Here is a 19291-nt window from a genome sequence, read left to right as displayed (position 1 = left end):
TGGTGTATGAGCCTCACATAGCTAAGAGGTCAACCTGAATCTTTCCTGTCAGGTTTCAGATATCTCTTAGCACATTTTTCTAAAAGAGAAGGGACTGGATGTTTCAGACTAAGGCCAATGGCTGCACTGTAAAATAAATGGATTTAAATAGACTAGTAAGAGTATCTGGAAGAGCTGGATTATTCAGATGGATTAATGGTTTTTAGTCTTTGAAAACTGTGATGCATTGTCTTAGGTGTCCCAATTCCATCTAACAACATGCTCTTTCCCTTTTTCTGTAGTCATTCCTTATCAATCTAATTTGTAGATTTGTTATTTGAGAACTGGTGACCCAACAGCTGTACTGTTTTTAAGAAATGGCATGATACTACTGTAAGTTGCTATAGCAATATCAGCTCCACACACTGTGAAACCATCTCTTTTAGACTGCCACCGTAGAATTGCATCCAAAATTCTTATTTGAGCTTTCAATCATCTGTAAACCAAGGTGTTAGTAAGTCTTCTGCATTGCATGTTGGCACCAAAGTGTTCTCTTTTCCTTAAACCAGATTGTAAGTAAAAACTGCTGGGAGACTCATTTGTGTCCACTATAGAACACAGGGCTGATTCTGAAGGGTTATATTTTCTTTTCAACACTAGAGGTTTTCCTTGTTTTCTGTTAGTGAGGATATTCAGATTTAGAGTGGAAATGTTGCAGACATTATGTAACATCCAAGAGCTGGTTTTGGCATACAGATTGTCTGACATGAGCACTGAGCTCTTTAAGATTCAATGTATTTGTACCAAAAAAACAGACAGAAGGCAAGAGTGTCTCTTGCCATTTTAGACAATTCTCTGTTTTGAATTCTGCATTCAGAATAGTATTCTGTATGCCTAGTTATTGTAATTTTGGTCCCTCTTAGCCCTCTGGAAAGTCTGCACAACTAAGCATCTTCTCAGTATGGGAGGTGAATATGGGGCCCCTCAGAATAAACTTCGAAGTGGACACTAAATCAGGTTTTCCATACACTTCATTGTGCAGTGACTGTCTGGATACATTTAACAGAAAGCATAAAGACTGTCCCTGCCTTGAAGCAGATGTTTTAAAATGAGTAACTGCTGACATGCAAGATCACTGAAAAAGGTATAGACATTTTCAAACAAATTTGCTTGCACATGGTGTTTTCTTCAGGAAGAAGAGGGCAAAGAAACTGAAGGGAAGATCAGTGTTTTAATGAGCCATTTGAGTGAAGTGTAATTAGTAGACTTCTTCACTAAGCAAGAGTTAAAGACTGCATGAAGACAAATGAGAGAAGCATATTGAAATAGGTGTAGGGCAACGAGTTGTAAATTAAAAATTGGAAAGAGGGGAAGAGAGCCTTGGAAAAAAGATTTGAAGTGAAGGGTTATGATCATAGAGGTAGAAACTGTTTTACATAGTCCAGAAAGGGAGAAGAGATACTGTAGGAGAACACAGGATATGGAGAACAACAGAGGATTTGAGACAGAGTTTATATATAACAGCACTAGAAGGTCAGAGAGCATGGAGCAGGAGGAAGATGAAAATGTAAGCTGAGCATACTGGAAAGGTGAGAGACAGGTATGTAAAGAGGTTAGGGACAAAGACAGCATAAACACAATGGGGGTCAAGAGCTTTTAGAATAGTTATGTGAATCTGAAATTGTAGGATTTCAAAAGGAAATCTAATGGGGAAGGAAAAAATGTGAAATACACTCTGTAGTCTGGGTTTTTTTCTGGCAAGATATTTTCCACCTCCATGGTGGAGAGGAGTTACCAGGTCACTGTGAGGTGACCCAATGAAAATGGTAGCAATCTCATAAAAATTTAATTTCTTCTTCTTACAGCATGAACACAATACAAGAAAACTCAGTTGTCCTCACAGTAGTAAACAGACATTTCTTTCTTTTACAGGCTGCCAAAATGGCAAACTATTGCAAGTGTCAAAAACTGAGTGACCTTCTGTTCCTTACATTTGCCATTGTCTTCATTGTCAGTAGACTTGGCATATACCCCTTATGGTGAGTAAGTGTATCATTTTCCTCAAATGTTAACCATCAAACAAGCTTGGAAATAACTGTGTTGTAACTGAACATGATTCATTGACATTACTCTATTTCCCAAAGCACGAAGGAGAGTTTCAGACATAACCAGGTGTTTAAATAGCCTATTTTCCAGGGTGTCATTGTGTTCTAATGGTTTTAAAGTAGAACAGGGTTGGAGACTGCTAAGTGGGTTAGCAGTCTGTTGCCTGTGTTGACAAGAAGTTAGTGTAATATAAGTCACTGAAGACACTGACCAGAGGCTAAGCTTGAAGCTAGAATCTTCTCATTCGCTTTCAGTACACACTTTATAGTATGTTCAGCTTAAAAAAACCTGTGAGATAAGGAAAGTCTGTCCTACTGAATCAGCATAAGGATGTTACTGCCTTGCAGAATCCAATACTGAAGGCTACTCTTTTTCCATCCCTCCTTTATGCTGGAGTCATAGGGAAGCTGTATAATACATACAAAGAATTATAGAATCATGGAATGGCTTAGGTTGGAAGGGACCTTAGAGGTCATCTACTCCAACGTCCCTGCCATGGGCAGGGATACCTTAGTCTAGACAGGCTCAAAGCCTCATCCTACCTGGCCTTGAACACCTCCAGGGAGGGGGCATCCACACCTTCTCTGGGCAGTCTGATCCAGAGTCTCACTACCCTTGTACCGATGAACCGCTCCTAAGATCCAGTCTAAACCCATTCTTCTTCAGTTTAAAAGCATTTGCCCTTGTCCTATTGGTGGACACTCTTACGAGAAGTAACTCTCCAACCTTCCTGTAGGTTCCCTTTAGATATTGGAAGGAAGGTCCCCCCAGAGTCTCCTCTTCTTCAGGCTGAACAATCCCAGCTCCCTCAGCCTCTCCTTGTAGCAGAGGTGCTCCAGCCCCTGGATCATCTTTGTGGCCCTCCTCTGGACTCCTTGCAACAGATCTGTGTCCTTCCTGTGGTGGGGACACCAGAACTGGATGCAGTATTCAAGGTGGGGTCTGACAAGAGCAGAGTAGAGGGGGAGAAGCACCTCTCTCTATCTCCTGGCCATGCTCCTCTTGATGCATCCTAGGAGAGGGTTGGTCTTCTGAGCTGCATGAGTGCACTGCCAGCTCCTGTTGAGCTTCTTGTCATCCAGCACCCCCAAGTCCTTCTCTTCAGGGCTCCTCTCAACCCACTCTGTACCCAGCTTGGAATTGTGCCTGATATTTGTCCAACCCAGATGCAGGACCTTGCACTTGGACTTGTTGAACCTCATGCAGTTTGCACTGACCCATTTCTCAAGCCTATTAAGGCCCCTCTGGATGGTCTCCCTTCCCTCAAGTGAATCCACCACACCGCACATCTTGGTGTCATTGCCAAACTTACTGAGGGTGCACTCAATGCCGTTGTCCATGTAGCTGGCAAAGATGTTAAACCACACTGGACTGAGAACAGACCCCTGAGGAACTCCATTCTACAAGGTGTTACTGTAATCTTACCTCTTCCCAGACAAAGGCAGCTGCTTGCACATGCACATACTCTCTTTTTTAGGTACACACACATACATACACACAAACAGGACATAGATGCTAGATTCAGATTTCTCTGTAGTCTGTGCCCCATCTATGAGGAAGATTGGGGGAAGGCATGGGCCCCACTCTTTGGTTTTCTTGATCCTTCCTTTCTCTCGTATGAACTGAACTAGCCCAAATCTCTGTATCCCTATGAGAGCAAGAGGGGTCTGTCATTGCATCAGAACAGTAGCAGTTTTGGTTTTGGGAAGCACCAGGAATGCCAGAACTGTTACATTCTTTTGTTTGGAGATATTACCAAGCTTCTTATTTAAGCATGCAGAGGATTTACAGATTCCAGTATCAACCTCTCTGCCCCAGTTCCCTTTCAAATCCTTTATAATGATATCTCTTTGGGGTTTTGTTAGTGCAAAAAGGTGCCCTTAGGGAGCTTTGTCATCAGCTCTGATTAACAGTAGAGTGTAGAAGTCTCATTTAGCATTTAATGACTCCAAAGATAATGTGATGCCTGGTCCCTACTGCACTCTGAGTTGGTGAGGGACTATGGCAAAATGAGAAAATGGATAGACACACAAACTTCATTTTTAAGAAATGCTTGCTATTTTTTCCAGGGATCAATTATTTGTTTCTTAAATAGCTTTGCTTCTCTTTCTTTAGTCCTTCCTTGAAGCTAACTTGGCCATTCACTGAATTTTTGCAAGTGAAGTGAGCTAGTTTATCTACTTGAATGATCTCAGGTAGGAAAATGTTGGCACTCTCCCATCAGATTTCACCTGCCTGTTGCAGTCTGTTTTATACTGAGAAATGAATGAAGGACCCAATTCCACCAGTGCAGTTCTGCCACTGGAGACTCAGTCAGATGGTGCCAGGATGTGTTTGCAGAGGGGAAGTTATATTTGACCAACCTGATAATCTTCTATGATTAAATGACTGGCTAACTAGATGAGCAATGGATATAGATAGTAGATGAGCAGGGAGCAATGGATATAGTCTACCTTGACTTCAGTAAGGCTTTCAGCACTACCTCCTAGAAGATCTTGAGATAGCAGCTGATAATGTACGGGCTACATGAGCTAACAGTGAGATAGACTGAAAACTCTCTGAGCAGCCAGACCCATAGAGTGGTGATCAGTGGTATGAAGTCTATTTGGATGCCAATAACTAGTGGTGTACCAAAGCAATCAGTACTGAGTCCAGTTCCATTCAATATCTTTCCCCATGATCTGGATGATGGGGCAGAGTGCATCTTCAGCAAGTTTGCTCATGTTCCAACCTGGGAGGAGTGGCTCATCCACCAGAGGTTTGTGTGGTGGTCATCCAGAAGAAAGGAACCTCAGCAGGCTGGAGAAAGCGGCTGACAGGAACCCCATAGAGTACATCAAAGGAAAGTACAGATTACTGCACCAGTATATGCTGTGGGCTGACCAGCTTCAAAGCAGCTTTACACAAAAGGACCTGGGAGTCCTGCTGGGCACCAAGGACAGGATGACATAGGTGGGACTGTTAAGTATAGAGAAAGCTCAGGATAGATATTATCAATGTATTAAGGGAGAGTAAAGAAGGCAAAGCCCCAGGGTCTTTCCAGTAGTGCCCAGGGCAAGGACCAGAATGTGTGTGAACTGACACACTGGATGTTACTTCTGAACATTAGGAAACCATTTTTCACTGTGAGGGTGATCAAGCACTGGCACGGGTTGCACAGAGAGGCTGTGAAGTCACTGTCCTTGGACATACTCAAAAGCTGTCTGGATATGGTCCTGGGAAGCCTGCTACAGGTGACTCAAGAGGTTTAGCAAGAGAGTTGGACCAGAATGACCTCCAGAGGTCCCTTCCTACTTCAGTCATTATGTGATTCTGTGAGTTGCCTTGTGTATTCTGCTGTGACTTCAGCATTTAAACCTCACTCTGCATTATCTGAAATGGTGAGGAAGGAACTGCTGACTTGAAATTTTTTGTTATTCAAACACAAATTTTACCAGATCACCGCTATGTGCTTTCCTTGCTGAATATTCAACAAAGGGCAGATTAATTTTGTCTAGAGAGCAAGAATTTGAAGGAAGTAATTAGTTTTCACACATTTAACTAGAAGCAGCTGCCCAATATGCTTTTTCTCCTGAGATATCTGAATATCAGTAAGGTCAAGATTTCCCCATCCCTTAAATCCTTACTACAGTAGTGAAATTTTGGAAAGTCAACACTTTCAACCTGAAGTGTTAAAAATAACACTGTCTTTGTATCTGGAACTGAAGTTCAGAAACTGGAGGTGTGCTTCCTCAGGTGACTTCTTTGAAGTATTAGCAGACAAGTGCCACACTGTGCAGGGAGCCATTGCTAGGACTAGACAAATTATAAATTAAAGATTGACATGGCTAGAGAGAATCAGGCATCATAGAGCTGAAATCTGTGTTAAGTGTCTCTAGTACACACCTCATGCTGTCTGACTGCTGGAGTCCTGGCAGAGATTGCTAGCTCAGTGTAAAGTTATTCTAGCAGGTGTCAGAACTTGAGCCCTGCTTTAGTGCTGTGACATTTTGTGCTAGTGTCCTGGATGTGCCCATCCTGTGTTAGGTGACAGCAGCACTTCCATGCTACTTTGGCCTGAATTTTGCTGGAGTCCTGTTCTATGAAGAACCTGAAGCAAAGAGATCTGTGAAGATGGCACAGTGGCTGCTGTTGTTGATGCTGGCTCTCTTGGTACTGGATATTGGGCTGGTGAGGGCAGCAGGTTACAGCTGTAGGTGTGGTTTGCTGCTGGGAGGGAAAAGATCAGCATAGAGTCTTGAAGGCAGTGTTGGCAGAGGGACTTTGTATTAGAGAATGCAGCAGCCAGCAGTGTGCTCCTGGGTCACAGATACAGTGGTAGCACTGGCAATCCCTCTGCCTCTCCTCTCAGCCAACGAAAGAACACATCTATTTATTAGAATATGCATATGGTGCTGTGTGATGTATATGATCTTTGATCTTAAAGACCATCTTCTTTCCAGACAAAAGCCTTGATGTATGTCCTTGATGTATGTCCTGTCTGACCAACCTTATCTTCCTGTCTGACCAACCAGATCTCCTTTTATGATAGGGTGACCCTCCTGGTGGATGAGGGGAAGGCTGTGGATGTGGTCTACCTGGACTTCAGCAAGGCCTTTGACACCGTCTCCCACAGCATTCTCCTGAAAAAGCTGTCAGCCCACAGCTTGGACAGGGGCACTCTGTGCTGGGTTAGGAACTGGCTGGAGGGCCGGGCCCAGAGAGTGGTGCTGAACGGTGCTGCATCCAGTTGGCGGCCGGTCACTAGTGGTGTCCCCCAGGGATCAGTGTTGGGCCCAGTTCTGTTTTAATATCTTTATTGACTATTTTAGATGAGGGGATTGAGTCCATCATCAGCAAATTCGCAGATGACTCTAAGCTGGGGGGGAGTGTCAATCAGCTGGAAGGCAGGAGGGCTCTGCAGAGGGATCTGGACAGACTGGAGAGTTCAACAAGGCCAAGTGCCGGGTCCTGCACTTTGGCCACAACAACCCCATGCAGCGCTACAGGCTGGGGACAGAGTGGTTGGAGAGCAGCCAGACAGAGAGGGACCTGGGAGTCTGGATTGACAGGAAGCTGAACATGAGCCAACAATGTGCCCAGGTAGCCAAGAAGGCCAATGGCATCCTGGCCTGTATCAGGAACAGCATGGCCAGCAGGTCCAAGGAAGTGATTCTGCCCCTGTACTCGGCACTGGTGAGGCCACATCTCGAGTACTGTGTCCAGTTCTGGGCCCCTCAGTTTAGGAAGGATATCGAGGTCCTGGAGCCGGTCCAAAGGAGGGCAACCAGGCTGGTGAAGGGACTCAAGCACAGATCCTATGAGGAGAGGCTGAGGGAGCTGGGGCTGTTTAGCCTGGAGAAGAGGAGGCTCAGAGGAGACCTCATCACTCTCTACAACTCCTTGAAAGGAGGTTGTAGCCAGGTGGGGGTTGGTCTCTTTTCCCAGGCAACCCTCAGAAAGACAAGAGGGCACGGTCTCAAGTTGTGCCGGGGGAGGTTTAGGTTGGACATTAGAAAGAATTTCTTTACTGAGAGGGTGATCAAGCATTGGAATGGGCTGCCCCGGGAAGTGGTGGGTTCTCCGTCCCTGGAGATATTTAAAAAGAGACTGGATGTGGCACTCAGTGCCATGGTCTGGGAACTGCAGCGGTAGTGGATCAAGGGTTGGACTTGATGATCTCTGAGGTCCCTTCCAACCCAGCCAATTCTATGATTCTATGATTCTATGTACTCCTAGTGGTTGCCCTAACATACAACTGTGATTACAGAACCCAGTGGCGGTTCCATAGTTCTGAGCTGTACTTGTGTGGGAGTCAGGGTTAGCAAGTATGAAGCATGGGACAAGTGAGCTTATCTCTCCCAAATCCTTTTTCTCTATGAAGCAGCTTGCATGTCAGCAGTGATGAGTCATTGGAGTGGCAGCAGGCCAGGAAGCATAATTTTGCTCTCCTTTGCTGAATATTCAAAATAGCAAAATTTGGTGCCTGATTAATATTACATAAATACACGCATTTTTCTAGCATAAAAACTAAGAGGTATAAAATCGGTGTGCATGAAATGTAAAAGGAAGAATATAATTTATAAGAAAAGATCCCCCATACAGGAAGGTGAATACCCATGACAGGCTTCCAGAGACCTCACTTCTGAAACACTGGCATGCTGGTGTGCTCTGGCTTTGCACAAGTGCCATTTAATTTTGCATAAAGGTGCTAATAAACAATTCAGAATATATCAAATGCCGTTGTTTGAAGGTTGTTTAGCAGCAGGGCTAAGACAAAAGAAACTGGCAATTAGGTGTATATTTAGCAGCCTTTCTGCAGGCATCTGGAGTTCATTTCAGCAATAATTCAAAAACCCCAGGACACTTTCTGCCTCCTGCTGCTAAGTGAATGTAGGAGTAAAGCTGCTATTTTCACTGACAAGACATTTTGCTTGTGAAATTCTCCCACTTGCGCATAATCACTGTTCTAGCAAATTGCAACATAAAACACAGCTCTCCATGAGTCAGGGGGAACATGGTGCCTTCTCAGGTGATACAGGATTGTAGGGAGTATGAAAGGACTCTCAAACCAAAGACTTTATATAAGTTAGTGAGCTTTTGGGTAGTCTCATCAGGCTGGGCAAAGCAGTTACATCAAGCCCCTTATTTCGGTATGACTTGCAACTCCTCTTTTGTGGGCCTGAAATGCTTGGTTTGGCAGCAGTTACGTGGACATAGTCCTCTCTGTTGATAAAGGAATGGTTTGGTTTTTGCTGTTGTTTTGGGTTTCTTGCAATATCTAGAAAGGTAAACTCCATGGGACTGTAATATTTATTAATAATTTTTTGAGGTGTGCAGAGAACAAACAAGTGTCTTCCATTCTAGGGAACATGTTTATAATTTTAAAAGATAGTTAAGGTAATTGAAGGCAAAGGTGTAACTTTTGGGTTTGAAAGAAGAAGGCTTACAGAAAAGCTAGGCTGATGTTTACCAGGTGTTAACTTGGTAAATTCAGGTTCTTTCAGGTTTCTCTGATTGGTACGAGTAAGCAGCTGCTTTTCACTACTTTTGATTATTTCTATAATGAGTTGTATTGTATGAGATGTAGAACACAGTGGGTTTCAGGCAAGTGTTTCACCAGTTCTGCTGTTCAAAAGGCAGGGAAATGGTGTTAACATCCATGCCACCTGTGAGGTCTTGGCATAGGCATGTTACATATATGCACTGAAAAATTTTAAACAGTGCCCCCACTGTAAAAATGTAAATGAAAGCCCAATTTAAGCTGATTATAAAGAATACAGGTCATGTTCTGTATGTGCTGTCCCCCAGATTCTCATCTAAGCAAGTCCAGGTAGTCTGTCCTTGATCTCTTTAGACACTGGCAATGCCTAAACTACTGTATCATGTTAAAAACTGAGGACAGTCAAGCACTTTGGTTAGTTGGTATGATCTTGTTCAATGTTGGTAGGTGTGTCTTAACCTGATCTTCTGCTTGTGAGTCTGTCTGGAAAGGTTCTGTCAGGGGAAAAAAAAAAAAAAAAAAATGATGGCAAAAATAGTTGAAACAACTCAAAGCTATTTCAAGTGCATGTCTCCTTATCAGCTGCTCAATGGGATTTTTATACCAACAAATTCTATATAAGCATGAGTCTGGCAGTCCTCAGAAGAACAACTTTGTTCCCTGTTATTCTTTACTTTTCAAAGCTCATGAGAATACACACAGCCTGGCTTACCTATGGATGATTTCTAATTGCATTTTCATGGCAATGAATATCTGCATGAACCAGACAAACATGGTATGATCCAAAAGTTAAAATTAACTTTTGTCCACCGTGGTGTGCAGAAATGAAGTTACTTATTGCCTTTCTTTCTCTCATTAGTGCACGACTGGCTGAATAGCTCTTTCCAAGTGTCATAACTGGTAGAACAATAGCATGGTTATAGCCATGCTGCTAATGCACACACTGGGTCTCCAAATAGTGATCCAGTATTTCCACTTCACACTGTTCTCTCTCTGTAATCAGCTGTAATCTCCCTGTAATCAGCTTCCCTCTGAGCAAAATTTCAGTTTGAGTTACAAATAAAGCAACACAGAGCCCCTATCAGATGCTGCAAAGATTTCCTGAACCTCTCTCTTTCCTGGCTTTGTTCTTTTTCTATCTGATATTAACTGATTTTTTGCACCTCTTAGTATGCAGAAAGCTGAGTTGTAGTCTTTCATGCTGCATTTCTTTCCTGGCAGATTTTCTCCTGTTTGGCCTTTGTAGCATGTGTATTCAGAAGGCAGTGTGTAGATCCCAGCAATCACCCTGCTTCATTCCTCTGAACATATTGGTAAAACAGAAAGCTGAAACCTTCCCTTAAAAAGCATCATACTGTGTCAAAGCAGTATGTAGGCACCACTTAAAGCAAGAATCCTGGTCAGTTACTTGGCAAGATGAGAATTTAGGAAGACAGATTCATCACAATGGCTCAAACCTAGTCTGGCCTATGAATGAACAAAGTTTTGTGATGGTTTTAGTTACTCTTGCTGGATCCTGAAGTCAGTGAAACCTTTTTATCCTGGATAGTATTATGTATAGAGCTGGACAAATAACTCTGATTGTTGTACAGTAAAATAACTTGCTTTTTATTAAGAAAATAAATCTCTTCTGACACTGTTAAAAGCTCATTTTGCTCAGAATATTGAATAAACCAGAGCACAATCTAAATTGTTTGTGGGTAGCAGATATTGAAGGAATAAATTATTATTTTGATCCAAGTTACTCGATTCCTGATGTTACTCATGCTGTCAGTGAGTGGATGCTGTAAAACCAATAAAAAATACCTAATGTGCTTATATTTGAGGCTGTTTATAGTTTCAGCAGGCAACTTACAACCCATTAGTTTATCAAAAGCATTTAATAAAGTTTTTGGCAAACTAGCTGCTGTATATTTGAAGAACTCAAACTTCAGTTTATGGATTAAAAAGAAAGTTTAAATATAGCTAAGTCTCCATACATTTACTCACTACTCTTGTCTTAGCTCTTTAGTAGAGCATTTATAATGTTCTCATCTCATCTGCTTTTGACAAAACATTGTCTGATGTTTTCCTTCCTAATAGCTGGTTATTTTATTTGCTAAAATTGTGTACAGTGACTGTGAACTCAAGCCTCTGAGTCCACATGAAGCAAACCTCAAGTCTTTGGAGTGCCAGGCTAATACCTGAGCCAGCTATTTAAAGGGAAGTTGTTAGAACCAGAAAGGTTATGGATGTCATTCACCATTGTGGGTTTGCAGTGTAAATAACAAAAAGTGGCATTTGCTCAGTGTTTCCATTCTTAAAATTCTCATATGATCAGAAGAGAAAAAAATTACATGAAAAAAACATTTCCTCTGATCTTCCAAAGATGTTCTCATCCTCTCTGTTAGTTTCTGCAGGCTGTACCCTGTGTCTGTAATAGTGCTTTCTGTTGTTAAGGATAGGCTACTCAGACAGTGTTCTCACTTCCCTCCTTTTATTATGAAACATGTCCTTTCTAAAATCTGGACTCTGACTGAAAACCAGCCAAAAAACATTGCTGTGGCACTTCTTTAGTTAAGATTTATTCTAATTAATGTAGAAGTCTCAGGGGAAGGAAGATAGATTTGATGTTTTACTTGTGGCCAGACACATTAACCACTTTAAAGTAAGCTCAGCAAGGCATAGTGACTGGAGAGTATGAATAACCTGAGGAGATTCAATTGAGGGTTGCTCCCAACTTGATAGTCATCTCATATAAGCAGCTTTGTAGTCAGCTGAAGTTCTCCAAGTCTCCTGTGAAGGTGCATTCACTTGCAGTAGGGAGGGGAGAAAAAAAGATGTTGCCTTTGTGAAAAAAAGAAAGAAAACAACAGTTTAAGGCTGGTTTCCCAAATTTTAGCATGGAGAAAATTATTATGATCTTCATGGAGCAAAAGTACAGTTGATTGGGTTTTTGATGTTGGGGGTTTTTTTCTTCCCTATCCAGATATTTTGGCATTTTTTCCACAAATGGACCATAATAATGAAGTAGTTTGTGAGAAAGATGAGTCCTTGGCAGGCACTGTGCCACCACACTTCCTTAAGCTGTGTGATTTTTATGCATTTCAAAATTATTATATTGCCCTAGGGACATGTTCTCCGTACTAGATCGAGGAATACAAAGTGTGATATTCCTGCTATTGGTGGTATATAAGCCACCTAAAAGGCATTGTGTACCTGGTGGAGAACTGACTGAACTGTTCTGTGATGTCTGGGGGCTTTTGAACTAATTCTGTTTAGTCCTGCATTTACAGAAAATTTGGGTAATCTGTTTTTCTCCTAAAATGACTGCCATGGCATATAGCTATACACAAGGCAGTATGTCAGTGTGTGCTCCAAAGGCAAGAGGAAGAAATATTCCTTGAGCAGCAGTATTGCACTTATTTTTAGCCAAAAGTAAGAGACATGGGGAAGGCTTTTTTTGTTCTTTGGTACCCTATTTTGCAAAGATTGGAAATTAGCCAACCATAGTTTACAAAAAATGTCTCCTGTTTGGAGTATAATGTGATCTCTAGGCAAGAGGATTCAGATATGTATTCTCTGTTGTTCATAAAAAATTTTTATGTGTGCTTGGAGATTTTCAGTTTGGAATCATTATTCTTAGCAAAACGTAGTTTTTCTATGCCTGTGTTATGATCACAGGCTTTTACACAAGCATTTTGCCAGAACACATTACTGATTGAACATTTTGCTGAGTATAATTACATTCTGCTAGGAAATTTGAATTCTCTCCATATCCTAATGTCTGTTGAAAGACTCTCCTGAGATTTGAGCTTGGATTGTGAAGGTGTGTCTGACCTTGTATTCTTGTCTTTTTTTTCTATCCACAAGAGTGGAAATACTATTATTCATACTAGTAGCTGCAAAATCAGTTAATACATAGTCTGTGGATTAGAAGGAGTTGAGTGAGAAGCACAGCTGAACCCAGATTAGTGACAGCTTGATCAGAATGGTCTCTTTTACGGTACATCAAACATGAATAATTTCCTGTCTGTCCCATCCTTTTAGTTAAGTAATTTGAAATCCTATTGAATTTGATCTCTCATATGGGGCTGGTACAGGTGAGAACACCAAGTGATGCTGAGCTCACTGATAAATGGAGCTGTATGGATTTGATGCTGCTCTGAGTACTGACTCGAGGTTATACCCCTTCTGTTACTCCATTTTGTTGAGATCTTTGATCAGCTTCCAAGGTAATGAGCATCACCAACAAAAAAATCTGAGGAATCCATCTGAGATGCTGTTGAAAGATCATCTCTCTCTCCTGTCCTTTCTTCCCTGTCTCATTGATGCTCTGTGGCTTCTGACTGGTTCTTCTGACTTTTCTGTTAACAGTGGGTATCTGCTGCTCCCCTCATATTTGCCATGTATAAATGTTACCCAGGGAGACTGAAAACTTAAGACAGCAGGATCTGAAAGGGAAAACATCTTGTTCTCCCACTCAGAAAGAGCCAAGAAGTATATTTTCAAGAAGAAGAACAGTGCTATAGACAATGTCTTAACAGCAGCTGGCTCAGCTGAAATTCAGAAGAGAAAGAAATTGGCAGTACAGCTATTTAAATGCTGAATTACTGGATTTGCTGTAATTCAGTATTCAGCTCTGCTACATCTTGAGGGCTTCAGGGAAAATTTTCTTGAACTTAATGGCTCTTTTGCATATCATCTCAAATCCTTCTCAGGTAAAAGGTTGGGTAGCTTACCTGAAGTTTCTCATGCAGAAACATCTGTGTGTCAGGTCACCTGTTGTGTAAAGTTATCTTAGCACTGTAATTATTAGTAGCTAGGACAGCATGAGATATGATGCCCTATTCAATTTCTGTCAAGGTCTAAATCCCAAGGATAACTCTAGATGATTTTGATGATAGATGGAATCTATGATCCTATGGCTGATCAACATGGGCACATACATATGCTTTTACACTCTACTGATTCTTCATTTATCTGTGAATCTTCATTATATTTTTGATACCTGTTGATTTTATGGGATCTTTTAAGCAAGTAGTCCAGAATGTTTTAGAACCAAGCTAATGAATTAATTCTCCCAGAGTCTTTGTCTGGCAGATAAGATGTACCGTGCCTTGTGCCCATCTTTAACAAAAAGTAAACTATATAAAGAATGTTGTTTTGTTTGCTTTTTTGTTTGTTGGTTTTCAGGTTTTTTTAACATAGTAGGTTAATGGAGTAGCTAATTCCAGAATTTAGGACTGTCTTGGTCCCTTTTTACCATGTGTAATGGAGAATAAACTGCTATGGTTTGAGGCAGAAGTGCAGTTGTTTATCTTTTAAAGGGAAAAATTCAGAAAAGCAGAAACTTTGAAGGCTTGCTGGCAGTAGTGTTGTTGGATTACTTGCTCTAAAGTGGACCTAATTTTCGTTATTGCCCACCTAGATGTAATTATGTATTTGCTGTGTAATTAATGCAATATTGATGTCTGAATACAGATAGTTATGGTGCAGTATAGAATGCTGTTGTCGGATATACAGTTGCTAAAGGAGAAAAAGACATTCATTCCCAATTATTTAGACATGCTGGTATCACGATACTGTCCTTGGTTGTACTTTGAGGCTTCTGGCTACTGCACTGTGGTACCAACCTGCCTTTTATTCCCCGTGCTGCACACGCATTGTGCTGGGCACCGGGCTGTGCTGCAGTGGGTGAGGCAGTGTGCAGTAGCACTCATTTCAGCTGCAGTTTCTGCCCCCTTTGGATGTGATAACAGTGCCCATCACGCTGCTATGCTTCATTCTGCACAGTTTATAATTAATTTCCTGCCTGTCTGGAAGAATGCCTACTTTTTCCACATGGCCTTCTTTCTCACTTCCTTTCATTCCTCCTGGGACCCTTTCAGAAAAAAGGACAGCACATTTTTGCCAATGTAAAAAAGCATTTTCCTCTTCTACCCATCCCTCTCTTTCCTTATCTCTCTTCCTTCATCTCCCTTTTCTCATTCCATCCTTGGTGCAAGACAAATGATCTAATTGCCAAGAATTAGTAACTGCCATCCAAGAGCCTGGGACTTGCTCCCACTAAGTTGAGGGGAGGGAGTGTAATCTTCTCTGAGGTGGATGGCCTCCCAAGTACTGCTTAGCTGGACAGATAAAGAGATGGTAAAGGAAAAACCTGTGTTGTAGTTGATGTTATGCAGCTGATGGTTGCTAGTTCTTGAAAATGTGTTCATTGGATTCTGAGTGTTCAATTAGACCAGTAGTACAGTAAGTACAGAATTACCTCTCCCAGTGGCTCAGTTATTGTGGCAGCATTCTTGCAAGTCTACCACTGGCTGGATCTTAAGTGGTGAATTTGTTTTCATTTACCTTCATCAGTTGTACCACATAATTCAAAATGCTGAAGTGATTGTGTCAGGCATCCAGGTGCACAGCCCTGTTTGGGATGTAACTAATGAGAAAAGAAACAAGAATACCTTCCATGAGATTGTGTTGTTTTGTCCAGCTATCAAAATCTTTCAGGGCCTCGGAAAAATTGTTGGAGTCCAGAACCAGAAAGCAAAAGCCGAAACTAGCATTTTGTTTCCAATTGCAAAGAACTAAGAAATGCTGACCAAAGTTTTCAGAGAGGTGGAGCACTTGCAGCTCAAAGCAATTTCTCCCTGTGAGATAAAGTCAAGGTGTTTCAAGTCAGATAGCCAGGAATCAGTTTCCACTGCTGATTGTGAAAAACTGGGATTCAGCCACTGGAGAGCTCTGAAAAATTCAAGCAGGTTTGCAGATTTAAGTGTCTGACTGTCTTTTTGAGTATTTAAACCTAGGATTTATTTGTATATACATCCCACAAGCACTTTCTCCTTTGCATAATCCATTCTCATGCTTCTTTTTCTAGTCCTTGTTTGTGTAGTTGGTTAAAATGCTTCACTTGAATCCTTTCAGCAGTGGAGTGGTGGAAATTTGTCTAAGCTTTCTTACCTCCTTCCCTTCATCAGTCTCCACAACCTTCTGAGAGAGAAGTTTTATTTACTTTCTTCCATTTTTTATCTACTTTTCTGGGTTTTTCATTCTGCTTTTACTCAGGCCTACATGCTTAGAAATGGTCTTAGCACTGCCTGCACATCAGATCACTGACCCCTCTTACCATTGCTAAACAATTATTGAGATCCTTAATGCAGCTTTAATGTTCCAGTCCTGCCCTTAGTTTGCTAGACATGAGCCTGTTAGAAAGAGGTCTGCTTTTTCAATGAAGGCTTATTTCCCATATCAAATAAATAGTAGATAATTCATTTGCATGGTGAAACTGCTTTTTGAACCAGAGGCACTCTTTTTGGCCTTACTGTCTTCCTGCTGTTTTAGACTTCTATTAGAACAGACTATCTGCATCTCTAATGCTGCTTTTTTGACATTGCTCCTATGGAAGCCCCCAGTGGTGAATTTGGTCCAGTGAATGAAAATATAAACAGAAATTGAAGACACTGCTTTTACAGTTCTTGCATATATAGCATTTATATTAAAATAATAATAATAAATTATGTAAACAGTGGCGGCTTTACATACAGGAGTTGTTGACTTCGCATTTGAATTTGATACAGTGGTCAGGGCTGAAGTAAGTACTGGTGAAGTAAAACAGTGCTGACTCCAGCTGTGGTTTTATATGCATGAGAGCATCCCCTTGAATTATAAAGTGGAGTATTGCTGTGCCATGCAGAGCTATCGTTGGAAGAGCAAATTACACAAAGCTGAAACTGAAAGGTTTTAGCTGACAAAGCAATAGTATGACAGGGTTTTTGCACACTGGTTAAGTTTATTTTTCCAGTGTTCACACCATAAAGAGAAGACGCTGTAAAAACACAGCTGTATAGTAAGGTAATAAAACACTTAACTCTCAAAAAAGCATGAAACAAACTTGGAGCTTAGTATAAGAAGGCAAAAATAAAAAGGTAGAGATTTTATTATGAAATGCCCTATAGTATCAAGGCCAGTGTATTAAAATACTGCTTGATTTTCAACCAATACTGTTTATACACATAAATCATTACCATTTAATGTTTTATTTCAGGGTTGTTTCCTGTACATACTTAACATTAGCACTGCTGGAGATGATTTTTACGTTATTGGAAAGGATTGTGGCAAATGTGATTGATAATTAAAGAGTTGAGCCCAGTATCTAACTTTGCAAAGGAGACCTGTGCAGTTCTGAAGCCCGTACAGGGCTCGGTTGGGTCTCCTGCCTTTAGGTAAAGCTGGTGCAGACCAAGAGCTGTGCAGCCGATTGCTTGACCCAGTGTGCCATCTAGTGGCTAGCGGGTGAGAGTTAATTAAAAACCGAACAAGTAAACATAAAATGAATAGATTTTTTAATGCAGTTTTACATAGCCAGGAAAATGGATGGAGGTTGACAAATCCTAATTTTTTCCTCTTCTCTCCCTCTCCTCCCCCACATGTAACAAGCATTCAGAGGTCATTATTTGTTTCCAAAAGTGCCCTTGTTTCTACTGTTGTCCACTGTGCTCTCAGGCAGTTTGCTGAGGTCCAGATTGAAGTAGTCTGCTATGGCAGAGTACTTGGGCAATCATTAGTGCTGTATTCACAAAGCTTCAGTAGTCATATTGTAACATCACTGTTACTGCCTGCATCTGAAATGTTAATCCTCAAAGGCTTGGCACAAATGTCTAGAACTGCCCAAATTTTCTTGACACCCATTCCTTGCTGCCCCCAAGTATCCCCATTGTCTGCTCAGCCTCAGTCTTGCTTGTACAGAAGAGATGCACAAATTTCATTTTGTGCAAGAAGCAGCCACCAGAGCTGCCCAGTACCTCAGCTGTTTATTTTGACTTTAGATTCCAGTTGGTACTGAAGTTTCCACTAAAGGAACATAAACATAAGAGTTAATGTTGGGACATTCAGCCAAAGCCTCCTCCCATTCTTAGAGAATTCTGCAAGAGGCTGAATCGTGCCACTCATGTGCCGTCGTTTTACGTTCTACTGAAGTCTCACCTTAACTGAATTGTCTCAGACTGTTTTCAGTCTTGCTTTCATGACTTGCATTGCTGATACCAAGAGAGCAACAGCACCCAAAGCTGTGTACACTGAAGCAAATATGTTGGCTTTGAGATTGGCTTGGGAGAGAGGGCTTCAGATGGGAGTGCCCAGGGAACATGGCTCAGCTCTTGGTACAGGCTTGTTTGGATAACATGAGAGAGGGTGCAGCTCACTGTCCCAGTCTGGTGTGAATAACATGGGACTGCATGTGGGTTGCACTGCAATGCAGTCCTCAAATGTGTTCTTCCCCAGTGCTAACAGAAGGGCACCAAACCCCTGCTGGAGGCAGCTGAGATGGAAAAGATTGATTTAAAAAATATGGAATTAATTAATAATTGTTATTAATCAGAGAAGGAGTTACTTGAGAAAACCAAGACCTGACAGCTTTATAAAAGAAGAAATGAACACTAAGAATCTTTGCTTTCTATATGTGGTGCTTGGGAAATAGGTTAAACACAGAAATTTTGATGTTGTTTCTCTCTGTTGACACCTGTGTGATTCAGTCCAAGTCATGATTATTCTGAGAACTAAATGTCCATGCAGGTCCCATCTCACCAGGTACTTGTCATCTTGGTTTTAAAAGGGCTTATGTAAAGTTACATTATTTTTCTATCCATTTCTCTTCTAGGATATTAAACACAACATTATTTGAACTGTATGAAGCTCTGGGCAATTTTCCTGCCTTGTGGGTCTTCAACATTCTGCTTGTGATTCTTCAAATTCTGCACTGTTTTTGGTCTTATCTAATCATAAAGGCAGCCTACAAAGCTATTGCAAAGGGCAAGGTAAGACAGCACTGTTCTGTTTCATGTTTAGGGTTTTACCTTTTACAATACCAATACAAGGTCACTGACTTCTTGGTTACTTTTTCTTTCTAATCCATAACATTATTGAAGACACATGTTGTTTTATGTAAGTTTTTCTTTCCTTTCATGGAAACTGTTTTCCTATCCTTCTAGCAAATGTCCAATAACTTAAGATATAGTTAGTGATTGCATTTATAAGTGATTGTATAAGATACAATAGTGATTGTATTTATATGTGCTTCCACACTTGTTTTTATAATCTGGTGTACTGAACCAAGCTAGGAAAATCGGATTTAAAAAAACAACAAGCAAACTACTTTCTTGTAGCCGGCATTTCTGGTTTTCTTCCTTATAGTAGTTGTCAGCAAAGTGTTCCCAGCTGGTAGTGATAGTAATAACATAAACTGAA

At 41.2% G+C, this 19291-nt stretch overlaps 1 protein-coding gene across 2 annotated transcripts in view; it reads left to right on the top strand.

Annotated features, from left to right (window-relative positions):
* CERS6 (ceramide synthase 6) overlaps positions 1–19291 on the top strand; it is a 108496-nt gene that overhangs the window by 85002 nt on the left and 4203 nt on the right. For both annotated transcript variants that reach the window (XM_071747448.1, XM_071747447.1), the window contains 2 exons: positions 1912–2018; positions 18705–18861. In XM_071747448.1, coding sequence (XP_071603549.1) covers positions 1912–2018; positions 18705–18861 — 264 coding nt within the window. The remainder of the gene's footprint in view (positions 1–1911; positions 2019–18704; positions 18862–19291) is intronic.

The sequence above is a fragment of the Heliangelus exortis genome, chromosome 6, assembly GCF_036169615.1.
Source record: "Heliangelus exortis chromosome 6, bHelExo1.hap1, whole genome shotgun sequence".
In the NCBI taxonomy this organism is placed as follows: Eukaryota; Metazoa; Chordata; class Aves; order Apodiformes; family Trochilidae; genus Heliangelus; species Heliangelus exortis.
Note: the sequence above shows the minus strand (reverse complement) of the source record. Positions and strands in the feature narration are given on the sequence as shown.